Genomic DNA, 22,810 nt, shown 5'->3' with positions numbered 1-22,810 from the left:
AGCAGAAGGTTTGATGAACAGAAACTTACTCAAGTTGTAGCAAATTAATGTTTCATAATCTTCCCCAGGAAGCCATGATAAATAGCAGATGTCTGAACAGTTTGATACATAAATTCTTGAAACAGTTATTTGGAAGCTTGGCACAGTGTTATGAGTGAGCAGGGAAATTTCGTGAACGAATTCAAGCTGCTGTTGAAATTGCTTTTTATTAGTACTGAGCTAATACCGATGTTGATGTATAGGTATTGGATATTTTTGGTTGTATTTTATTCACCAATACCAGTCGATACTTTTCCGATGCTTTGGTCTCCCATGGGGTTCACAACATTTTTCACAGACATAGACATATTTAGGGAGTCCAGACCCCCCCCCCCCCCCCAAAGACTAACCAAGTACAAATATTAAATAATCAGAATATAAATGTTTAGCAATATTGCATTATTTAATATAATTATAACATTATATAGGTTATATATTAACATTATATAAATTATATATGTATTAGCATTATACAAGGTCAGTCAAAAAGTAAATGCAATCATTTTTTTTATTTTTCACAGCAACAATAGAAAACTTACAATGATATAATTTTCCAACATAGTCCCCCTGCACTTCAATACACTTGGTCCAACTTTGCACAAGCTTTCCGATACCCTGAGAGAAAAAAAGGTTTTTGGTTGAGCAGCAAGCCACGTATGCACCGCTTCCTTCACCTGTTGATCTGTGTCGAATCGACGGCCTCTTAAAGCATCTTTAAGTGGACCGAACAGATGGTAATCTGACAGGGCAAGATCGGGACTGTATGCAGGATGCTCTAACACCTCGAAGCCCAGATTCTGAAGAGTTTGAGCGGTGTTGGCAGCAATAAGGGGGACGCGCGTTGTCATGTAACGAAAGAATGCCTTCCGACAATCGATCTCGTCGTTTCCTTCGAATTGCAGGCTTCAACTTGTTCGAAAGCATATCCTTGTATCATTCACTGTTTATTGTTGTCCCCTTTTCCACATAATGTTCCATAATTACCCCTTCTGAGTCCCAAAAAAGTGTGAGCATCACTTTTCCTGCAGAGTGTTGACGCTTGACTTTTTTTTCACTGGAGAGACAGGGTGTTTCCATTCCATGCTCTGGCGTTTGCTCTCAGGTTCAAAGTGATGGATCCATGTTTCATCTCCAGTGGTGATTCATTTCAGAAAGGCTTCACTTTCGTTAGCATGTCTGTCCAATAATTGCTGACAGATTCTCACACGATTTTGCTTGTTCTCGTCAGTGAGTTCTTTAGAGACCCATGAAAGTTGAGCCTGTTATGAATAATTTCATATGCAGAACCATGACTAACGTGCATATGGTTTGCCACTTCATCAACAGTCATTCGTTGGTTATTCAGAACCAGCTCACCACACTTGTTAGACCACTTTTGAACTTTTCAATCCACTGGTGAACACTTTGCAGCGGTAAAACATTGTCACCGTATTGTGCTGAAAGTGTTCTATGGATTTCAGCTCCTGGTACACCTTCAGACCACAAAAAACTGTTTACAGAACGCTGTTCTTCTGTGGTGTACACAGACAGTGGCACAGCCATGTTTACTTGGCAACACTGCAGAGCGAACTGAAGTGATGACGCTGTAACCTACCACAGGCGAAGACAACGATACTATCTATCGGCTTGCGAGCGCAGAAAGCTGTACAGCCAACCTACGGAAGAAAAGAAAAACATTGCATTTACTTTTTGACTAATATAATGGATGGATATTTATTTCTGCTGAACTTATTGGAAGGCAAGGAATGGGGATCATACGACTTTGAAGAATAGTTCCAAAGATTTATGCATTCTACTACTTACAGTAATATGCATAAAATATTAATCAGGAACTTTACTTTTCGTCATTTGGATGTAACTCCTTTTTGTTATTCAATAAATATTCAGTTCTTTATCTATTTGACATTAATTTCCTTACCAGGGTAGTTGCTTTTATACAAATTTTGGCGATCTTAAATACACATAAGCTAGATAATAAGTACATGCTGTTATATCTATCGTTTTACCATCTTTTTACCCATTCATGTAATAATAAAAATACATTAAGAGTTCAATATATATTATTTTAATTTAATATTAATGAGACACTTGGTCCCCCCCCGACATGTATTTCTGGATATGTGCCTGTTCACAGACTAATTATCCTGGTAATTTTGCAACATTCTAAAATTTCATTTATTTTGCACCAATATTGTGTGAAAAACTGTATTTTTGTGATTAGCAGATTTGAATATCTCGTAATTGTTCAATATTTACAAGCAAGTGTTGTCAATATTTTGAACATCTTTTAATTGTAATTTTTAAGGATTGGTAAGAGTGTAAACATCAGTATGGATATCAGTTGAAAGTGGTATCAGCTCAGTCTTGCTTTTTAATAATTTCTTAATATCTTCATTGATTCTTCCAGATACACAGCAGCTAGAACATCTGCAAAGCCTTGAGAATTCCTTAAAGAAAAGCATCGAAGAAGTGAGCCATGATAATCAGCCAGAGATTAAAACAAGAGTTGCAGACATAAAAGATATCTTCAAATCGTGAGCTACTCCACGATTTTTTTTTTCTAAGATTTGTGTATTCTAAATAATTATATTGCTTTGTTAACGTATGTCATAATAGACATATCTTTGTACAAGAGGACAAAGGGTTATTTTCCTTCACTCTCTGTGTGACCTTCTCCCTAAATTGCTCTTTATACATTCATTACTCGTTGTAATGTACAACATGAAAGTGATATTTTGTTCCGAAAACTACTGTGTCATTATGCCAAAATTGAATGTGGCTGTGATACAAAGTTTGTTGCTGTTAGCATCGATGCATAATATTGGATGCCATGAATTAAAAAAAAAAAGTATTATCATTACTGTGAAACTGGTTGTTTGTGTATATGAGTATGTGTATATTAATAATGAGAACTAACTTAATAAGTAAAAATTATTACCAATAATCACTTGTTTTATTTATATCGCCTTGGTGACCAAGTGCATTGAGTGCTGAGCTCATGATCTCGCCACCTACAGTGATTAATTCTTTATAAGGGTGGTTTATACACACGTGAGGAGGTGGAGAGAGACGGACAGAAAAGCTCTTTAAAGTTATGATCAGCCTCACGGTAATCCATGTATGCAGATTGCTATTTACATTTTTCAAGTTCAGTAAGTTATTCTGGTAAGGATGGCTTCTGAAATAGTTGGGGAATATAATAATTAAGTAAATAATTACGAAATAAAAGTTTGTGATTATCCTTGCACAAATGACCCATATTGAAAGGTAAGCAAACAAACGTGATCAATACTGAACTTAATAATGCAGAAATCTGTTTTAGAAAAAAGGTAAGCATTTAAAGAATATGCTGAGAATCCGTTAATCATGGACATGTCACTGTAAAGGATTTTTCATTCCAGTGGAAGCGTCACACTGTGTTCAGGGCAACCATTCATACTGCTCAACTACGAGGGTCACTATTTATATTTTGAGCCTTGGCAACACTGATTGAAGTTAGGCGCGATTTGACGTTTGCATGGAATTGTCTGGCATTATTGACCATAACGTACTTCAAATGTTTTGTCAATAGGTTCATTTGTGTTGTTTATGTTGCCTTGGAGATTGCGCGACAACAATAAAATGGAATTAACTCGTGATTTTTTACGTTTTTCAACGTGGATTATCAAGACAAGAGTGCATCGATCAACTTACTTCCACATTTGGTGATGAAGCCCCATCCTTTGCCACTGTGAAACGCTGGTATAATGAATTTAATCGTGGCCGCCATTCGCTCACCGACGAGATTCGCGAAGGTCGTCCAAAATCAGTTGTTGTTCAAGAAAACATTGATGCTGTGCAAAACCTAATACTGCAAGATCGTCATGTGACATACTGTGAGATTGAGGCAACCATAGGCATTAGTTCCACCAGCATATATAAAATATTACATGATCATTTAACTGTGAGAAAGGTATGTTCTCGTTGGATCCCACACAATTTGACAAAAACTCCAAAAGACGCTCGCGTCAATTGGTGCAAACAAATGCTCCATAAATACAATCGTGGTGCTTCAAAAGACGTATATAAGATTGTAACAGGTGACGAATCATGGATATATGCATATGAGCCGGAACGTAAACAGCAGTCGACTGTATGGGTGTTTCAAGATGAACCCAATCCAACAAAAGTTGTTTGCGCTCGAAGCACATCGAAACAAATGGTCGCCTGTTTTTTCGGGAAAACTGGTCATGTGGAAACTGTGCCTTTAGAGGAACGTAGAACGGTCAGCTCTGAATGGTACACAACAATTTGTTTGCCAGAGGTCTTCGGTCAAATACGGAAAACAAACAAACGCCGTCAGATCATTCTTCATCAAGACAATGCCAGCTGTCTCACATCTCGTCTAACAACCGACTTTATGAACAGTCAAAAAATCGAATTGTTGGGTCATCCACCGTACAGTCCTGATTTGGCACCCAGTGACTTCTTCTTGTTCCCGAATGTCAAAAATAAATTGCGTGGACAACCATTTTCGTCTGCGGAAGATGCCGTTGATGCATTCAAAAACCATATTATGGAGGTGTCTCAAGTAGATTGGAAAAACTGCTTTGAACAAATGGTTCGAACGAATGCAAAAGTGTATTGACCATAAAGGAGAATACTTCGAAAAACAATAAAGCAGTTTTCAATGCCAAATTCCTGTTTTTTCATTGTTAGGCTCAAAATATGAATAGTGACCCTCGTATTTGGGCATGTATCCCAGCATTAGAGGCATGTTAAGAGGCTTTTTTTTCTGATACCTGAAAAGAAGGAAATGGGTACAAATATTCATTAATAACATTTTACTGGTTAAAGATACTTCAAAAAACCTTCACCATTGCATTTCTCGTGAAATTGTGTATATCAAATCACCCCTTCCCATTTTAAAATTTTAAGTTCAATTCAATATGGCAGATGTTTGCTTGAAACACACCAATATGGTACCCTGTAAGCCTAATCGGTTGCTATCATGACCATTTGTACCCAGCCTAATTCCTTTACATTTTGTAGAGGGTGTTAATGGACTTTTGAATCTCCCTGTAGAACAAGTCCAGGTTGAGTGGAATATTGCTACAGAAGCTCCAGGAATTAAGACACTTGCATCATATTGAATCTTCTCAGTTGTCATTTACAACAATATAAAGTTCAAATATTTCACCTGGAGCTTTTCTGCTTCTAAGAGTTTATGGAAAGAAAACGTGGAAACCATATGTTGTACAAGTGTCTACAGTGCCAAAACTATGATATTAGTGTTTCTTTCCTGAAGAAACACTGAACATAACATCATATATTAAGAAAATGATGTAGACACCATAAAACTGGATGATATAATTCAGAGATTGCCTAGTAACATGAGGAACTATTGTGTGATTGTGGTATTTCCATTCTCAGTTATGTAAAATTAATATTAAGACCTTGCATGATAATCAAAATCCATGTATTCTCATACAATGTCACAAACCTTGTCGCCTGTCATGTACATGACTGGCGGAATTTTACTACATTAAATAATTATAAGCAGGGCTCTGTTAATTCTACTAAGTGATGTTTATTTGTTAGTACTTTAGTAGCCTGTAAAACATTTCAAAATACACATTGTTTTGTATGAGGGCTATTTTTTTTCAACCTCCAATAGGGCATGAAATCTAAACCACAGTGGATAGCAAAATGGGTTTATTGACAAAAGTTACGTACACGTATAATCTACTTTTCAATGTAATCACCAAGAAGACAGATATTTATCGTACCGATGCACCAGCTTTCCAATACCCTCTGCAAGAAGAGGTGCCACCTGTCTGTTGAGCCAGGTCTGCACGGTGTCCCAAAGCTCCTCATTGGGAAGCACCATCCTCCCAACCACTTGTTCATCGCGCCGGGAAAAGGTGGAAGTCACTTGGTGCTAGGTCTGGACTGTAGGGAGGCTGATCAAACACTTCCCAATGCAATCGTTGAAGGTCTTGGGTTCATGCAACAACATGCGGTCGGGCATTATCATGAAGCAAGACAATGTCTGAAGACAGCATGCATCAGTTTGTTCTGGATGGCTCTGCGTAGTCTCCGCAATGTCTCACAATATGCAGCCGCATTGATACCGATACTGATTGATACCCGGCTCCATAAAGTCAACAAGTAACACATATTGCATTTGATGGGAGAGTCGATTATAGCAGACATCTCTTAAGTGTCCATAGCTCAGCTTCAGCTGAAGCGTTGGCCTTGGCAGTGGTGGTGATAGTGGCAGGGGGATTGCAAATCACACTGCGTGGCACCCCGCTTCCTAGCGCTTCATGGGCCAGCTGGCGGTGCCATCGGAGGTTGAAAAAAAAACAGCCCTCGTATAATTCACAGAATTTTCAAGAAGAATGTAACTTCTATTTTGTCACATACATGATCATTATAAAGCAATTAAAACAGTCAAAAATTCAATGTAATCTACCCTCCAATACTTACTGCTAGTAACATTCATATTTATGCCATAAAATAGGTTTAATCTCAATACCTCATTTGTGACCCAAAGTACTGTTATTTGTGTCTGTATGTGGAAGTATGTTTGTCACATACATGACTGTGGAATGAGCCATTGACAGACAGGTCTTCTTCTACAATTTAGATGAGATTTACATTAGAGGACACTAAATGTAAGTATCAATCCAAAGTTTTAAATGCAGTTATTAGAGAAAAATGCAAAGCCAGCTCATCAGGATAAAGAAAAGGTCATGACACAGCATGACCGTATTTAGAGGGGGGGTTTCTAGGGTTCAAACCCCCCCGAAACTTCTGACATGTTGGATTAATGGATGTTCAGAAACCAAAATCTGTAACAAATTTTCAATTTTTTTCTCGAAGCATCACAAAAATACAAGGAGACAATGTTGAAACGATCGAGCTAGAATTTTCATACATTTGGAATTCTGAAAGTTGAGTGAAACAGGATTTATTCTCGGAATTGCAGCCCACCGACGACCCCTCCATTATCACTTCTGCTGTCATCTTTCAAGTGTTGTTCCTGCGTCACAAGGAATATAGACTGAAGATTCCCTTATGATTGTCCCAAAATTCCCTTTCCAGCTTTTAAATTCCCCGTCCGATAAAGTCGAAAATAAATACCCCTTGATAGGAGCTCAAACCTAGTACCTCCAGATTCGTAGCGCATTACGTTCGCTATTGAGGTTACAATCCATGCACCAGGCTAAGCTTTAAAAGAGAATAACTGGTTCCACACTTTTCAAAATTCCAAAAAAATAATTTTAAAGTCAAACATCAAAAACTTTATGACTAAAATTTCCATCTAACTTTTTAAAGTTTTTTCTTGAAGGTATCTAAAGCTTAATGACGAAGTAAAATAATTGTGCATTTCAGTACACTCTGTATGAAACGTCAAAAAAACAAAAAGAAACTTATGCTGGATATTCACTCATCTACTGGATTGAGTAAGCCCCCTCAAGGATATAACAATAATATAATAATAATTATTAGTAGTATTATTATTATGGAATAAAATTGTTTTATTATTATGAAATTTTAATTATTATTGTACAATTATTATTATTATTATTATTTCTATTATTCAAATTTCTGGCGATGTCCTGGGAACAATTATGAATGAACCCCCCCCCCCCCCGAAAATTTTTCCTGCCTACGGCCATGTGACACAGAATAAGAAGGCTTAGCAAGAAAAGAAAGGAAGGAACAAAATGAGAAGTTACTAACTGATGAAGTAGTAGGACAAAACAATGCTACTCCACAAAAGTCATTTTTTGTAACTAGAATATTTTAACCAGGGTGGATAAAAATAATTTTTGATATTTTTTATTTAAATCGATTTTTTTATTTATTTTAAAAAACACTTGAAATTGCTTTACAGCTTTTTTTGGTAAACGGTCATATAAAATATTTGAACAGTGTGATTAAAGGAAATAAAAAATGTATGTAAATATTCATTTTTCTGTTTCTGATACTGTTCATATATGAATCTTAAGTGTAAATGAAACTATAATACAAGGCTCATTCAATATATAACCTATAATGTGTTGTAACAAATATTTATTACAAGCACCAAAAGAACTACAGTACTATGTTTCAACATAGTCCCCCCCTAGTTCAATGCACCTACGCCAGCGCTTGATAAGGGCACTGATTCCACAGGAAAAAAAAATATTTTGGACGCATGCATAACCACTCGTGCACCGCTGACCGGACTTCGTCGTCATTCTTGAAACTCTGTCCACTTAGTGCATCTTTCAGTAGGCCGGCCAAAGGTGCGAATATGAAGGGTTAGGTAAGCACTCGCACTTTAGGTCCTCGATGGTAAACAATGCGACATTGGCAGTGTGTGATCTTGCATTGTCATGGAGCAAAAGCACACCAGTGGACATCGACCACGTTGTCTCTGCAGAATGGCTGGTTTCAGTTTTTTGCGCATCAGTATGTCATGACTGATATGGTGGGCTGATCTTACACTTATTCCCATCTTGGAAGCAATTTCACTGACAGTAATACATCGGTTCTCCCATATCAAGTCCTCCACTTCAGCAATGTTGCTTTCTGTGACTGCAGTGACAGAGCGACGTGGTAGAAGGAGAGGAAGAAAGACTCTCCCCTTTCCTCTCTCTCTTTCTCTCTCTCCTTTGTCTCTTATCTATTCTTCTTCCTCCTCTTCTTTCTGTAAGGGGACACAAAGAAGAAGAATCACCCCTTACACCCCCTTCCTTTTTCTCATACTGGTAATGTGCTAATTGCTCACAATTGAATATCAACTAAAGGTTAAAAGATTAACAATCAGTAACTTACATGTGTGAGCATGAGATTTATCGACCTACGTTTCGAAGGTTATACTACCTCCTCCTTCAGGTTGAAGCGATGTTTTCAGACACCTGACATGGTGCATCATCAAAAAAGTGTTTGTTGAGGATTTAGGTCAAAAGGTATAGGGAAAGACACTTTCTAAAAAGATGATGTAAAATACACATACTAAAACCTCGCAATACTCTATTAAAACAAAAGAACGTTCGCCTTCATCAGCTTGTTGTCACCGTACTGAACTGGCATGACACTTGTATTGAGGAACAGTTGGTCTGATTTGATTTTGTTAATATCTACATACTGACATCTGTCTTTTAAATAAGAGGTGAACCATTTTTTTGCTAAACCTCTGATACCATAATGGTCCATTTTATCTAGTAAAATGTCATGCTGAACCAAATCAAATGCTTTGGTGAAATCTAAAAATAATCCGTGCACATGCATTTTTTTGTCTCTCGATTTTAGTATGTTATTTGTAAATTCAAAAATAGCTTCTGATATTGACTTACTTTTTTGGTATCCAAATTGATGTTTGGATAAGATGTCGTATTTTTCTAGGAAAGTTACTAATCTATTTAGCATAATTTTCTCTATTACTTTAGAGAAGACCGTTAAAAGAGAAATTGGCCTATAGTTTGAGCATTCTTCTTTGTTGCCTTTCTTGAATAATGGTCTCACTTTTGCTATTTTGTACTCACTAGGAAAAATACCTGTTTCTAAAGATGTGTTGTGAAATACTATTCGCACATTTTTTTAGTAGAGAACTTGAAAATTCATCTGGCCCTGATGAATACTTATTTTTTAAATTTATAATTACCTTCTCGACTTCTCCCTCGGTTACTGGTGTGAGAAACATAGTGTTTGTGTTTCTGGGACTGTTGAAATATGTTCTTAATCTAGGTGTAGAGATTACTGCATTTTTATTTACGACATTGGGAATGTTCACAAAGTATGTATCAAAAATTTGTGCTACATCAAGGGGATTGCTTATTTTCTCTCCATCAGCCATAATTTCTATCTTTTCATTCACGTTCTTTGTTTTCTTACCAGTTTCATCATTAACAATTTCCCATAGTTTCTTTGATTTATTAGCAGATTTGCGTATTTTATCTGCAATGGCCAATTTCTTAGCATTGTTTATTACCTTCCTGAGAATAATTACATTTTTTTGTAGTGGTCTTTAAGTATGGGATTCTTGTTTTTCTGGATTTCTTTATATAATTTTCTTTTTGTTTCACAGGACTTTTTTATCCCTTTAGTTATCCAGGAAATTGATTTTGTTTGATTTAGGGGTTGTCCAGAGGCGAAGATATAGTACAAGCAATGCAAGCACTGCTTGCATAATTCGAATATCATTTAATGTACTTAATGTTCTAACCGTATTTAGTTTCCATCGCACTCGATTTCGCGAAAAAATGCGGCCGCAAACTCCCCCAGCAGCTCTGTAGAAAAAACCAGCCTCAATGCTTGCAGCCGTTCTGCGGGAAAATAAGGCCTCCGAAGGAGTCACATGGCGAATCATGAAATTCTGGTGGAACCCGTCCACAAAGCTTCTACAAAAAGCTGTGCTTTCCGAGCTTGCGTGATTCCCGAAAATAGCCGAGTTCAACCGAAAGCAGAAGGATTCATCTATGGGTACGTTGCCAGCAAAAACTAGTAACGAATATTTGTCTTCATGAACACGTAAACAAGATCGCAAATATAATAATAATTGTTAGTCATAAAATAACTAAAAGAAGTTATTATCACTGTTCTAAATTCCATATATATCATATTATATTACAAATTATTTTAGATTTCGCGAAATGTAAAATGCGTAAAAAAAGTTGACATTGGGAGATGGGGCAGTGGAATTTCTGCACCCCCGTGAAGAGTTTTCTCAGGGAGGGAGGGAAGATTGGACGGACCTTGATCCTGCACCCTGCTTCCTGGTCGGTCCAGCTCAAATTACGCCAGAAGTGTTGACCGCTACCAGTGTTTGCAACTGCCAAATTATTTACGCAGTAATTCAAGTGAGCTCTTTCACAAATTTTACAATCAATAAATTGACTGCTTTTGAATAAAACTTGGGGTGAAAATAAAGCTATCTGAGAAAGAACTATCTACTGATATTTGTACATGGCATAGAAGTAAATCGTATACATTCTGCATATTATGAGCACAAGAATATGTTTTAATGATTGATTGATTGATTTGTTGTTTTAAGTCCACTTTATGCACAGTAAGGCTAATCGGGACTGGACCTACAGTTTAAAATGGGATCTGAAACACTTGTGCCTCCACCGGGTATCGAACCCGGAACACCCTTGATTACAAGTCGACGACACTACCACTGCGCCATCGGGGAGGCCCGAATATGTTTTAAGTTCTATTATTATGACGCAAGTGGTGTTCCCAGGGTCTTTTTACGGTCCCCATTTTGTCATCTTTTCCTTCCTTTGACGTTTTTTCTTAGATATACTGGGCCAAAAGGGGGTTATGTCTACCATCCACCCCCCCCCCTTTGCCCCGGGCACGCCATTGAATGACACTTTATTACTTAAATATTAATGTACATACTCGTTCTGCTGAAATGATTCTGATTCCTCCGCGTAATTTTTATCTCCAAACTGATATATCTTTCCTTTGTGACGGATAAAATTAAGGAAATAGGTTGGTATCACTTTCTGTTGTTTCAGAGATTTTCAAAGTGATCTTGTGTAGATACTTGCATTTGCAGTTGTGGAAAGCGCGTGGGATAGTGTGAGTGTTTGTTGCTTCGTGTTTTGTGCTGTGAATTTATCGGAATGAACGCGTATTTAGGAACGGTTGATGTGAAGTGCGGGTGTATTATTGAGCAATTGAAAATTGCTTCGTTTAGCTCGAGAGAGATAAGTGTTAAAATGAAAATCGTGGAAGGGGGTCGACCAACACCGCATTTACCGGACTTAAAACAAGTTAGCCCAAGGGGCTTTGTGCGACATTTCCAAAGCAATTTGTACCACAAGTTTATTTGGCTAGCAGGTTGTGAAGCACGCAGTAGGTTGTACTGTTGGCCATGCGTATTGTTCGCCGTGCACAAGACGAACTCCGTGTGCTCAAGTGAGGGATACTGTGATCTGAATAACGTGCACAATGCATTACAGAGACATGAAAAAGCAGAATCTCACATAAGGGCATTTTTAACTCTGAAGGAATTCGGAAAATCTCGTGTGGATTTTGCTCTGGATCACCACAGACTAGTAACAATCCAGCGCCATAACAAAGTTGTTCGTCAAAATCGCGATATTTTAAAGCGTCTTGCAAGTGTAACAACCTTTCTTGGTAGTCAAGAATTATCATTTCGGGGACACAATGAAAGTGAGGCATCATTGAACCGTGGAAATTATGTAGAACTTGTAAATATGTTGGCAGAATTTGATACTTTGCTGGCAAGTCATTTGGAGAATTCTACAACATTTACTGGCTTGTCAAGTGAGATTCAGAATTACCTTATTAAAAGCACGAGTGGTGTCATAACGGACGCAATTAAGGCCGAGGTAAGTGAAACCAAGTTCGTAGTTATTATGATCGATGAATCCTCGGACGTATCACGGAAATCGCAACTTTCGACGATGTTTCGTTACGTGACGAAGTCAGGAAAAATTGTTGAGCGTTTTTGGGGGTTTGAGGATGTCAGCAGGAACCGAACTGCAGCTGTAATTGCTGCCCACGTTGTTGAAACAATTCGAAAACTAGGCTGGGAATCAAAATTGGTGTGTCAAACATACGACGGGGCAGCCGTAATGGCAGGGGATCTCTCGGGGACACAAGCACGAGTCAGACAGATTTTCCCTAGTGCAATATTTGTTCACTGTTTTGCACATTGCTTAAATTTAGTACTTTCTCAAACAGTGAGCAACATTAGTGAATGCAAAGTGTTTTTCTCGACGCTAAGTGGCCTTGCTTCTTTCTTTTCGCATTCGACAAAAAGAAATGCTGCTCTCGACGATATAGTTAAAGCAAGGTTACCTGAAGTGGTTCAGACCAGGTGGAACTACAGTGAACGGCTTGTACAAAAAACGTCCGAAAATAGAGTGAAGATAATTGAAATGTTTGAGGACATTATTGGCAATGCACAAAAACTGGGACAGTGAAACAATTTCTTCTGCGGGTGGTTTCTTGGCATTCCTGGATAGTTTCGAAACCAACTTTTTTCTTCTCTTGTTTGGGGAAATATTTTCCTTGACGGGATATTTATTTAATGTGCTGCAAACAAAAACTATGGATATTGGATTTTGCCTCAAAGAAATTGAAAGTGTCAAAAGTGACATTACCAAGAAACGAGAACAATTTGACATAATTTATACAAGGACAATAGATATTGCAGGAGTACCACAGCCGAGAAGGAAGAGGAACAATGTAGGCGACACAAAATCTCAGTACCAACGTATATATTGTGAAGTTATAGACAACATCATAAGCCAACTGTCTTCACGTTTTGAAAACCTTGAGGCCCTACGATTTGTTGAATTGCTCGATAGCGGGAAATTTCGCATGTATGCTGCTACATTTCCAGAAACTGCCTTCTCATCGTTTATGCAACTGTACATCCAGCATTTTGACAAAACCTTGTTGCACACCGAGCTCAGTATTGCCTATTCTCGGGATTGTTTCCGCAATAAGAGTGTAAAGGACATCTTGAAGTACATTGTAAACAACGAATTACAACAAGTGATGCCCGAACTCCACAAACTGTGTCTGCTAGTACTGACTATACCAGCCACAACAGCGTCAGTTGAAAGATCGTTTTCAACGCTGAAACGTATCAAGACATTCGCCAGGAACAGCATGGGTCAGGTAAGGTTGTCAGCCCTTGCTCATTTGTCCATTGAGAAGGAACTATTAAAGGAACTCAAAATGGATGAAACTAAATTTTACGATTGTGTGCTTAAACATTTTCTAGAGAAGAAAAGAAGAATGGAGTATGAATATCGTCACTAAGGGTGGCATCCAATGGACCAAGAGTTTGAAATTTATTGTGGTGAGTACATCGTCTATGCATGTGTTTCTTTGCTTTGAAATGAATTTTTTATTGTTTGTGTTTAACTTTTTATTTAGTGTTTAAGTTACTCCAATGCGGTTTTTAGGGTGCCCAAAAATACTAAACTACATCATGCAGCGTAAAATAAACAAATGATTCCCATTTTTTTTTATCTAAATCGGTTTGGTCACCGTTTGACCATATTAAATAATAATGAACAAATAAAGGTACTAATAAGTAAGTAAGAAATTCCGTCTCCCTTTAGTCGTATGCGGAAAGTTCGCATATGCAAAACGTTTAATATCATATGAATAACGTTACCTGGATTTTTTTTAAAAAAGTAAATGTGACGTTTGCGGATCATATGGTTTATTTTTAGTACAGTCACTTTATTACGATATTTTGACAAATCCAGCGACTGGGTAAATGAGGCTATAAACCTTGAATCTTTCCCCTCGGCATGTCGTTGTACTACATGTTTTGTTGTACTGAAACATTGCTTGCCTCCTTCGTAAGACTACGCTTCGCTACTGGGGTTGTCTGCATGTTTTGTATGGAAATGCTACTTCAAAATGATATTCCACAACTCAAAAAACATATCCCTTTCTGAAGCTAAACTTGTAGACAAAGGCTCTGTCCGAAAGGTACGAAGTACGTACTTGAAGCATGGTTTTGGCGGAAGTGACGTCACCTAGTACAGTTCGAAAGCGCCAAGTACAGGAGTAAAGTCCGCGCGTTCATTATATCCCCAGCGGTTAACAAAGGGAGCGGTACTCTTTATTAAAAGAAACACCCAAGCGGGCGGTTTTCTCTTGAAGTAGAAGCAAACAAACTGGAGTAGGAAAGCGATGTTGCCAAATTGAAGGAAAGGGTAAAGAAAAAGAAAGAGAAACAAACAAATTAAAGAATATGTAAAGAGAAAAAAATTGTAAATCTCTCTCCTAACAAAATCGCAAACAAACTCGTCCACTTTATGATTTTTTTTATTTTTATTACCAGGCTTCTTTGGTGTAATTGGGCCTCTTTCTGTGATCTTTCGCACTGTTTTCCTGTCTAATTTCAAAATATTTGCTGTTTCCGATATTGGTCCTATTCCTGAATTATTCCTGGAGACATATTCGTGCACACTGCATACAAATTCTTGAGCTTGTTTGTTCAGAATTCTCTTTCTTTTCCTCAGCACTCTAGAACTGCCGGTGCTAGTACTTGGCTGGGGGTCACTTTCGTCAGTTAAATTCTCCTGCGCAACAACGTTTGCTAAAGGAACCTGGTTTGCAACCCACGGTCTCCACATGCTAATAACAAAACCAAAATCTAATATAAAAACTAAAAGCACAACACGAGTGGCGGATTACCAACTAGGCCCACTAGGCACGTGCCTAGGGGCGGCAACTCTTGGGGGCGGCAAATCTTTTTTTCCAGAATATCAAGAATAATAAAAAGTGTCTTACGTACACAGTGACAATTTAGACCTATGAAACCAATGTTTCAAATCAACGGTTTGCAACACTTACGCTTCATACGAAAGAAACCTTGATGTATCGGATTTATGTGTTATCAAGAAATGTTTCGTTGCTCTGCCTCCTTCAGGCGCCAATCAATTTGTTTTTAACCCGTGCTGTGGCTTTTATCCCTTACAATGACAATGCAAGCCGCCCAGCCTTTGTTGATTTGTTTTTGTAAATACATACCCCTCGATCTTCCACTAAGCGTTTGTTAATGGCCAGGCAGGAAATGTCGTCGCTGGCCATTCTTTGTTCTGTAATTCCAAGTAAAAACTTCCAGCGACAAAGTTGTGGAGAAAATAATGAAATTATTTTTTATAACCACTCAAAGGTTCCCAGAAATATTACTTCCATGCATTTGGCGTTTCTTTTTAACCCGAACAGCGCGCGAAGTAAGGAGACGTTGTCTGGCCATCTTGAGCCGACTCACCGCAGCATTCCGGCTAATCACCACCAAGTTTTCGAGTTGTTATTTTATTTCCATTCAGTAAAAATATGAACTTCATGCAGTTTGTTATAATAGAATTGCAATTACTTTAATTTAATAATTGACAATTATTTCCAAAGCTGCTGTTGTGAGCAACATTAGTGCTGTCGCAAATACACGTTGTTTTTGTTTACATTACTGTCGACATTAATACTGAAATGAAGATCACCTTTCAGTTTCCAACGTACACATAAATTCATAGACAGTAATGAATTTATATATATATGTAACACATTACCATATCTCAATGTTATTCTATGAAATAATTACAGAGAAAGGCAAATAAATATTAAATGTGCCTGTGTATTAAATTAAATGTAATGGGAAAATGACATGCCAATGAACTGTAATGTTCACAGTATAATATTAATATTAATAATTACATATAATTATCATTATATATACAAAATATGTAACACCTTCATTGTGAAAAAACTCATCATTTGTCATTTCCCGAAGACATGAGCTAGCGCTGTATTGGCAACACTGTGCGGTGAAAACGACTTTAGTGCGTTTGCGATTTGGTGTTTTTTTTTTATGCAGCAGGCAGCATGAAGCGAACAAAGTTAAGTGGGGCTGCTTATCGTAAACTTGCAAACGAAAAGCGTGAAAGAGAAGCAACCTTACAGAAAAAGCTTGGTACAGTGGACACGTTTTTTTTTAGGCGGAAGGAACAAGTGATTTCCGAAAGCAGTTCAAAAATTGAAGTGGAAGCGGCTACATCGAGTGAACTCTGTGAAACGCAAAATGTCGAAAATATTGTGGGTTTAGTGGAAGAAGAAAGTGCACCTGAGGTTGTGTCTCCTCAGTTCGTAGGAGTTCCTCATTGTGACAGTGAGAGTGCAAATTTCGTTAGTGACGATCCTGCTGAGTGGTGTCTGAATGAGTCTACAATTGACATTCTTCTAAGACGTGGAATTAATCAAAATGCTGAAAACGATTTTTGTAAATCGCAAAGACTCATAGCAGGTAAGACAAGATTTTTTAAATAATAGTGTTTTTTTCGTAAATTTGTAAATGGAGAATCAATTAAACGGAATTATTTGGTATATTCGTGCAGCACTGGTGCCGTTATTGTGCATCATGCAGGTTGTTCAAGAGCAAGACAAACATAGGAACTCACGGCATTTCAAACTGGAAAAACATTTCAAATATTCTAGCATCACACGAAAATTCTGAAGAACACAAAACCTGCGAGTTGGCACTCTTAACAAGGCAGAAATCTGTTGGGACCTTGGGGAACCATTTTCAATCACATATTCAGACGGAACTTACGCACTGGGTCAGTGCAAATAAGTTACTACTTTTCTTTTGAGAAGGGCGCACATTAAGTTTGTGCCTAGGGGCGGCGTGGATGCTTAATCCGCCACTGCACAACACTATATCAAAGCAACAACACAGCACCATAACACAACGCAACTAGTTAAGAAAATCAACCTCACACGTGGTTATGGCGCAAAAATAACGAGAGGCTCACGCACCCGCCTGCTCCGCCTTGCAACTACAAGAAATGTAAAGAAAATGTGGCAACAACGTCTGAGTGCACGCGCTTATCGGGAGCGGTCTGGCTATTGTTGGCTATTGTTTCCAGTGTTAAGTTTTATCAAAGGGTTGCCGATGGGGATATAATGAACGCGCGGACTTTACGCAAGTGCATATCTCGCAGTGCAGATGGAAGCTGACTCGGTCACGTGATTTCCGCACTCGTTGTTCATTTGTTTAAAATCGCGGAGGTAGAAGGTCAGCAACACATATACGTTATGGGTTAGCAGGTTGTTTGTTAAAGTGCTTCTAATGTGTGGAATTGCATGTGTACGAACATTTGAAAATGCAACGTGATTTCTATGGTGAAAAACAAGTGTTTATAACGTGGGGAAAACAACGAGTACTCAGCTTTATATACTGATCGTATTTGGCGCTGCAGTCGAAGTGCAATTCGAAAGACTTTCACTTCCAGTCCACGACTTCAAGATCGTACTCCAAGACCATACTCGGAGGATGCTCGCTTCAAGTAAGGTCTTGCACCTTTGGGACACGGCCAAAGTTTCCACCAAAGTTTTGATATCTCGGTATGACAATGATTTCTTCTGAAAAGAAGAATTAAGTTGTTCAATTCGCGATTAAAATTATCCGATATGCCATTTGGTGAGATCTTCAGGAACCAGTCCACGTAGGACACTTCGCCGTGTTGAAGCCGTTCAAAGCAAAGTAACGTATACTGTTCAGTAACGTATCGTTTTGTGGTTCAGGCCAAGTGAAAAGCTTACATGTGTTTTCCACCCCGTGGAATCAACAAAAAGAAATATTTAAATAAATCAGGGAAATCAGAACTGATTGACAAGATTGGCATAACTGAAATGCGGCAAGGAAATTACGAAGAATGTACGAGTCTGTTCACTTTACTTTCCGAAATAATCTTTCGGAAAGATGATTTTATTGCCATGAAAGTAAGTTTTAAATTGTTCTTTATGAATATAACATTTTTTTTCGAAAACAATGTATTATGTATGTAATTTGGAACAGATGCAAGTCGATTAAGTGCGAAGATGAAAATAGTTTGAGAATTTATTAATGTCCGTAATCATAGAAGTAAGTCAGAAAAACATAATTGACATGCTAATGTTGCTGTTTCATTCAGTAAGTCAATTTTTAGTGAAGACTGAAGATAGCCTCAATGAAATTGTTATTGTTATTATCATTATCCTGTTTTGTTATTAAACCAGCCTGCCTCTTTGGGGAAAAAAAACTGGAACGGCATGTTTACATTTATTTCCTGCCCAAGCTTTGCAATACAGGTGAATTGCTTTATTTTCAAATCATTTCTTAGAGCCCCAGTTAGGCAGTTACAACCGAGGTGCAGTGCAGATGAAACAGTACCGCTTTGAAAAACCAGTGCGTATAGCTACATTAGTTTGGTCTCCGTTTTCCGTGTTATTTTTATTATCATAATTAAATGTTTCGCTCTCAGCACAACTACACCTTCGTTATAGTTCCTGGAATTCACATCGCATTCGCAATATTTAAATGTAACGCGTAATTTAAACGTTCCTTCCGTACCAGCAATGACAACACGCGGCTATCACGTACTACTGAATGTAAACAAAGATCTATCCTACGTAGAGCGGCCATATTGGAAGCGACACTAGCGCTCAGGTGGTAATTTTAATCGCGAATCCTGCCGAAAACTGAAATTAACATTTTCAGGAAAATAAGAAATCTGAATTGATGTAGGTTTGAAAAATGTCCACTAGCCTTCCCACCGACTTCACTTTTTTCTTCTGATAAGTCTTCCAAAAATTTCAAGAGATCGTCATAATTACTTTCCAACGATTGTAGTGATTTTACCCTCACACACCACCTTGTGGGACAGAATGGTCGCAAAGTCAGTCTGGGAATGTTTTTTACAACACCATCTTCGTTGTCTTCTTGTAGCGATTGAAACACTGCTAGCCTCTTTGGCGAATGTCTTACAAATGATATTAATTCACGAAGAATCACCAGAAAGTCTCGCACATAACTGATACCTTGCATCGCATCTTGCACTACCAAATTCAAATTATGCGGCAAACAATGAACAAATATAGCTCTCGGCTCCAACTGAGTAATCCTACTTTGTAATCCTGTTAAATGTCCACTGACATTGCTCGCGCCATCATAACATTGACGAGGCCTCCCCGATGGCGCAGTGGTAGCGTCGTCGCCTTGTAACCAAGGGGTCCCGGGTTCGATTCCCGGTGGAGGCACATAGTAGTTCGGATCCCACTTTAAACTGTAGGTCCAGTCCCGATTAGCCTTACTGTGCATAAAGTGGACTTAAAACAACAAATCAATCCAATCCAATAATATTGACGACGACAGTATTTTATGTCTAGAGATAAACGTCTTATGACATTCTGGACGACTTCAAACAATGTCCTAGAACTTGTTGAAGCTACTTCATAGAAGCTCATAAGCACCAGGGGTGTGCCGTGACCTTTCGTGATAGGCAAGCGATGGGTGAATTTTTCGTTTCGGTTAATTATAACAGTTTCAAATATAATATAGGCCTACACATATCCCTACTTACAATAATGTGCATAATGGTGACGTGTCGGGCTTGAGTGTGTGAAGTGCATACATACCGTAAAATCAAATCTTCGCTGCACGGTTTTTAAAGAAGGAAAACAGCCTTTCCATATAACTTTTAAAATCCAACCATAGTAGACATTTGACACGTAGCACTCAAAGAAAGGCGATAGAAGGAGAGAGAGAGCGATAAAAGAGGGGAATATAGGGAGACAGGGAGGATAAAGACAGTGAGAGATCATAGATGATGAACAGGAGAAAGAGAATGAAGGGAATGAGAAAGAAAGAGAGGGAGAGAGAGAGAGAGAGAGAGTTTGTGTGTGTGTGTGTGTGTGTGTGTGTGTGTGTGTGTGTGTGTGAGAGAGAGAGAGAGAGAGACAGAGAGAGAGAGAGAGAGAGAGAGAGAGAGAGAGAGAGCGAGTTGAATAAGTGGTAGTTGATAGAAGCGAGAAATAGCACTCAAAGAATTGTCATTTAACACTCAAAGCGTTAACACTCAAAGAATTGCCCTTTAACACTCAAAGCACAGAGAAGAAGTGATAAAGATGGAAGAGAGAGAGAGAGAGAGAGAGATAGAGATAGATACAGAAAGAGCACGCACACACACACACACAGAGAGAGAGAGAGAGAGAGAGAGAGAGAGAGAGAGACAGAGAGAGAAAGACAGAGAGAGAGAGAGAGAGAGAGAGGATAAACCGAGATACAGGGAGAGATGAAGAGAGAAAGGGTTGAAAAAATTGGATATGTTTTTGTTATCTACCACTCAAAGCCCAAAAAGAGACTATAAAAAATGGGCTATAGAGAGATAGAGAGGATAGAGAGAGTGAGAGATCATAGTTGATGAACACGAGGAAGAGAGAGAGCTAAAAAAATGGCGAAGAACGATGTATTTTGGACATGCTTTTCACATCTATCTCTCAAAGAAAGAAGATAAAGAGAGAGAAAGAGAGAGAGAAGGAAATGAGAAAGAGGGTTTGTGTGTGTGTGAGAGAGAGAGAGAAAGAGAGAGACAGAAAGAGGAAATGAGAAAGAGGGTGAAGAGTGCGAGTTGAATAAGTGGTAATTGATGGAAGAATATTCACACAAAACAGAGAGAGAGAGACAGGGGGAATAAGAAAGATGGAGAGAGAGAAAGAGGAAATAAGAGGGAGAGAGAGAAAGATGAAATAAGAGGGAGAAAGAGAAAATGAGAAAGAGGGAGAGAGAGAGGGAGAAATGAATAAATAGTAGCCTAATTGATGGAAGAATACTCACACAAAACAGCCATGCTTTGTTTGGGAGTCGAACCCAGTGGTGAGTTTGAAGGCGAGAACGAAATCTGAGCTGATTGAGAATATAGGAAGAATGGCATTGCTGATCATCCGTGGAACTGTTGTCTTGTGCTGAATTTTTGAAAGTAATGAAATTTCCGATGTTGTTTTCAAAATCCTAGAATGGAACTGTGACACCCTTTCTCCAGCACATTTACTGGTTTCCAACAGGAAGGTGTTTCAAAGGTACTGTAATGGCACATTTTCTTGGATCTATGACCGTTCATCGGCAGGAAGTGTATTTTCTATTTTGATGTCGATTGTCTGTTAATACCCTGAAGTGTTAACGGGAGACGCACTATTTCGGAAGATTGACTTCCTCCGATTTGGTGTCGTCGGATTAAAAATGGAGACAAACAAGCACAATGTGTTTGCGGAAAATTTTGTGCACCGATAACGTTGAAGTAGTTACTGTATCGACAACAGTATAAAATTAGATGATTGTCACCAGCTGTCACATTTCCGAAAGAAGCTCAAGAAGACGCAAGCTGTATTTGCCGACTTGTATCTGTAAATTAATACCAGGTAAGACTGTAGTAAGTTGTTATAATTTTACTGATTAATATTGCATTGTGTATTTGAGATAAAAGTTTAATGCGAATTTTGTGCATTTTGTTAACTTTTTATTAGACTAATTGCGATGATGATGATGACAAAATTAAAAATGGCTTCTAGAGTTTATTTTATGCTCGGATAGGTTAATCAGGACTGGGTTTATATTTTAAATTAAGATCCGAACCAGTGCTCGGTGTTTCTAGACCGATATTTTAATACATCAGTCGCAGTGAGGGTTCACAAGTGGGAAATGCCACAAAGATGTGAACTTATAATTTTTTTTTGGCACTGGCACCAACCGCTACGATTCTTAACTTTTTGCTTTGTAGCTACTGTCTCAGAGAATGGTAGTAAGACATCTAAATGTCTTTCAAAATAAAATTTGTTGTGATTTTAGTTTAGAGCAAAGATGAATTGAAAAATCTGCCGAAAACGCTAATATTATTTTTTTCTTTTCAGATTAACACTGCAGAATCGCCCTTCTACTTTGTGTGAAGCATATTTGAAAATAAAAAAATCGGTAAGTAAATTTTAAAAGAACATTATATTTTTAAATTAACGATTCAGTGAATATTGCAGTGAATATATTGATATTACTTCTATGTATTGGTTATTGCTAACTTGAAAAAACGAGTCAGTGTGCAATATCTTTCTAGACCAAGATTTCCTTGAATACATCGCGACGATGAGACTGAATGTTGACAAGATGAAAACGGTTTTATTAAGGTTATTTTATGCTCGCATAGGTTAATTTTGACTGGATGACTGGATCTATATATTTTAAATGCAGATTATAACTAGTGTGCAATGATTCTACGCCAAGACACATCACAACTATTACTGTATCATCGAGTATCAAGAGTCAAACATAAAATAGGATTCGAACTTAGATTTTTTTGGCATTATAGGATGCAAACAATTTTTAACGATTTTGATTTTCATTGATTGATTGATTTGCTTTATTTTATTTTGTGCTTTTTGACTAATTTGCGATGAGAGGGATGAAAATTGATGAATGGACACT

The 22,810-nt window shown here is 38.0% G+C and overlaps 1 protein-coding gene across 1 annotated transcript in view; it reads left to right on the top strand.

The window, feature by feature from the left end:
* Positions 1-2,974, top strand: part of LOC145996545 (proteasome adapter and scaffold protein ECM29) — a 102,217-nt gene extending 99,243 nt beyond the window's left edge. Inside the window, exon 37 of the mRNA XM_083133049.1 lies at positions 2,447-2,974. Within this exon, the coding sequence (XP_082989175.1) occupies positions 2,447-2,577 (131 nt within the window). The 3' untranslated portion in view covers positions 2,578-2,974. The remainder of the gene's footprint in view (positions 1-2,446) is intronic.
* The last annotated feature ends 19,836 nt before the right edge of the window (positions 2,975-22,810 follow it).

Source organism: Lepisma saccharinum, chromosome 1 (assembly GCF_977018435.1).
Source record: "Lepisma saccharinum chromosome 1, izLepSacc3.1, whole genome shotgun sequence".
In the NCBI taxonomy this organism is placed as follows: domain Eukaryota; kingdom Metazoa; phylum Arthropoda; class Insecta; order Zygentoma; family Lepismatidae; genus Lepisma; species Lepisma saccharinum.
Note: the sequence above shows the minus strand (reverse complement) of the source record. Positions and strands in the feature narration are given on the sequence as shown.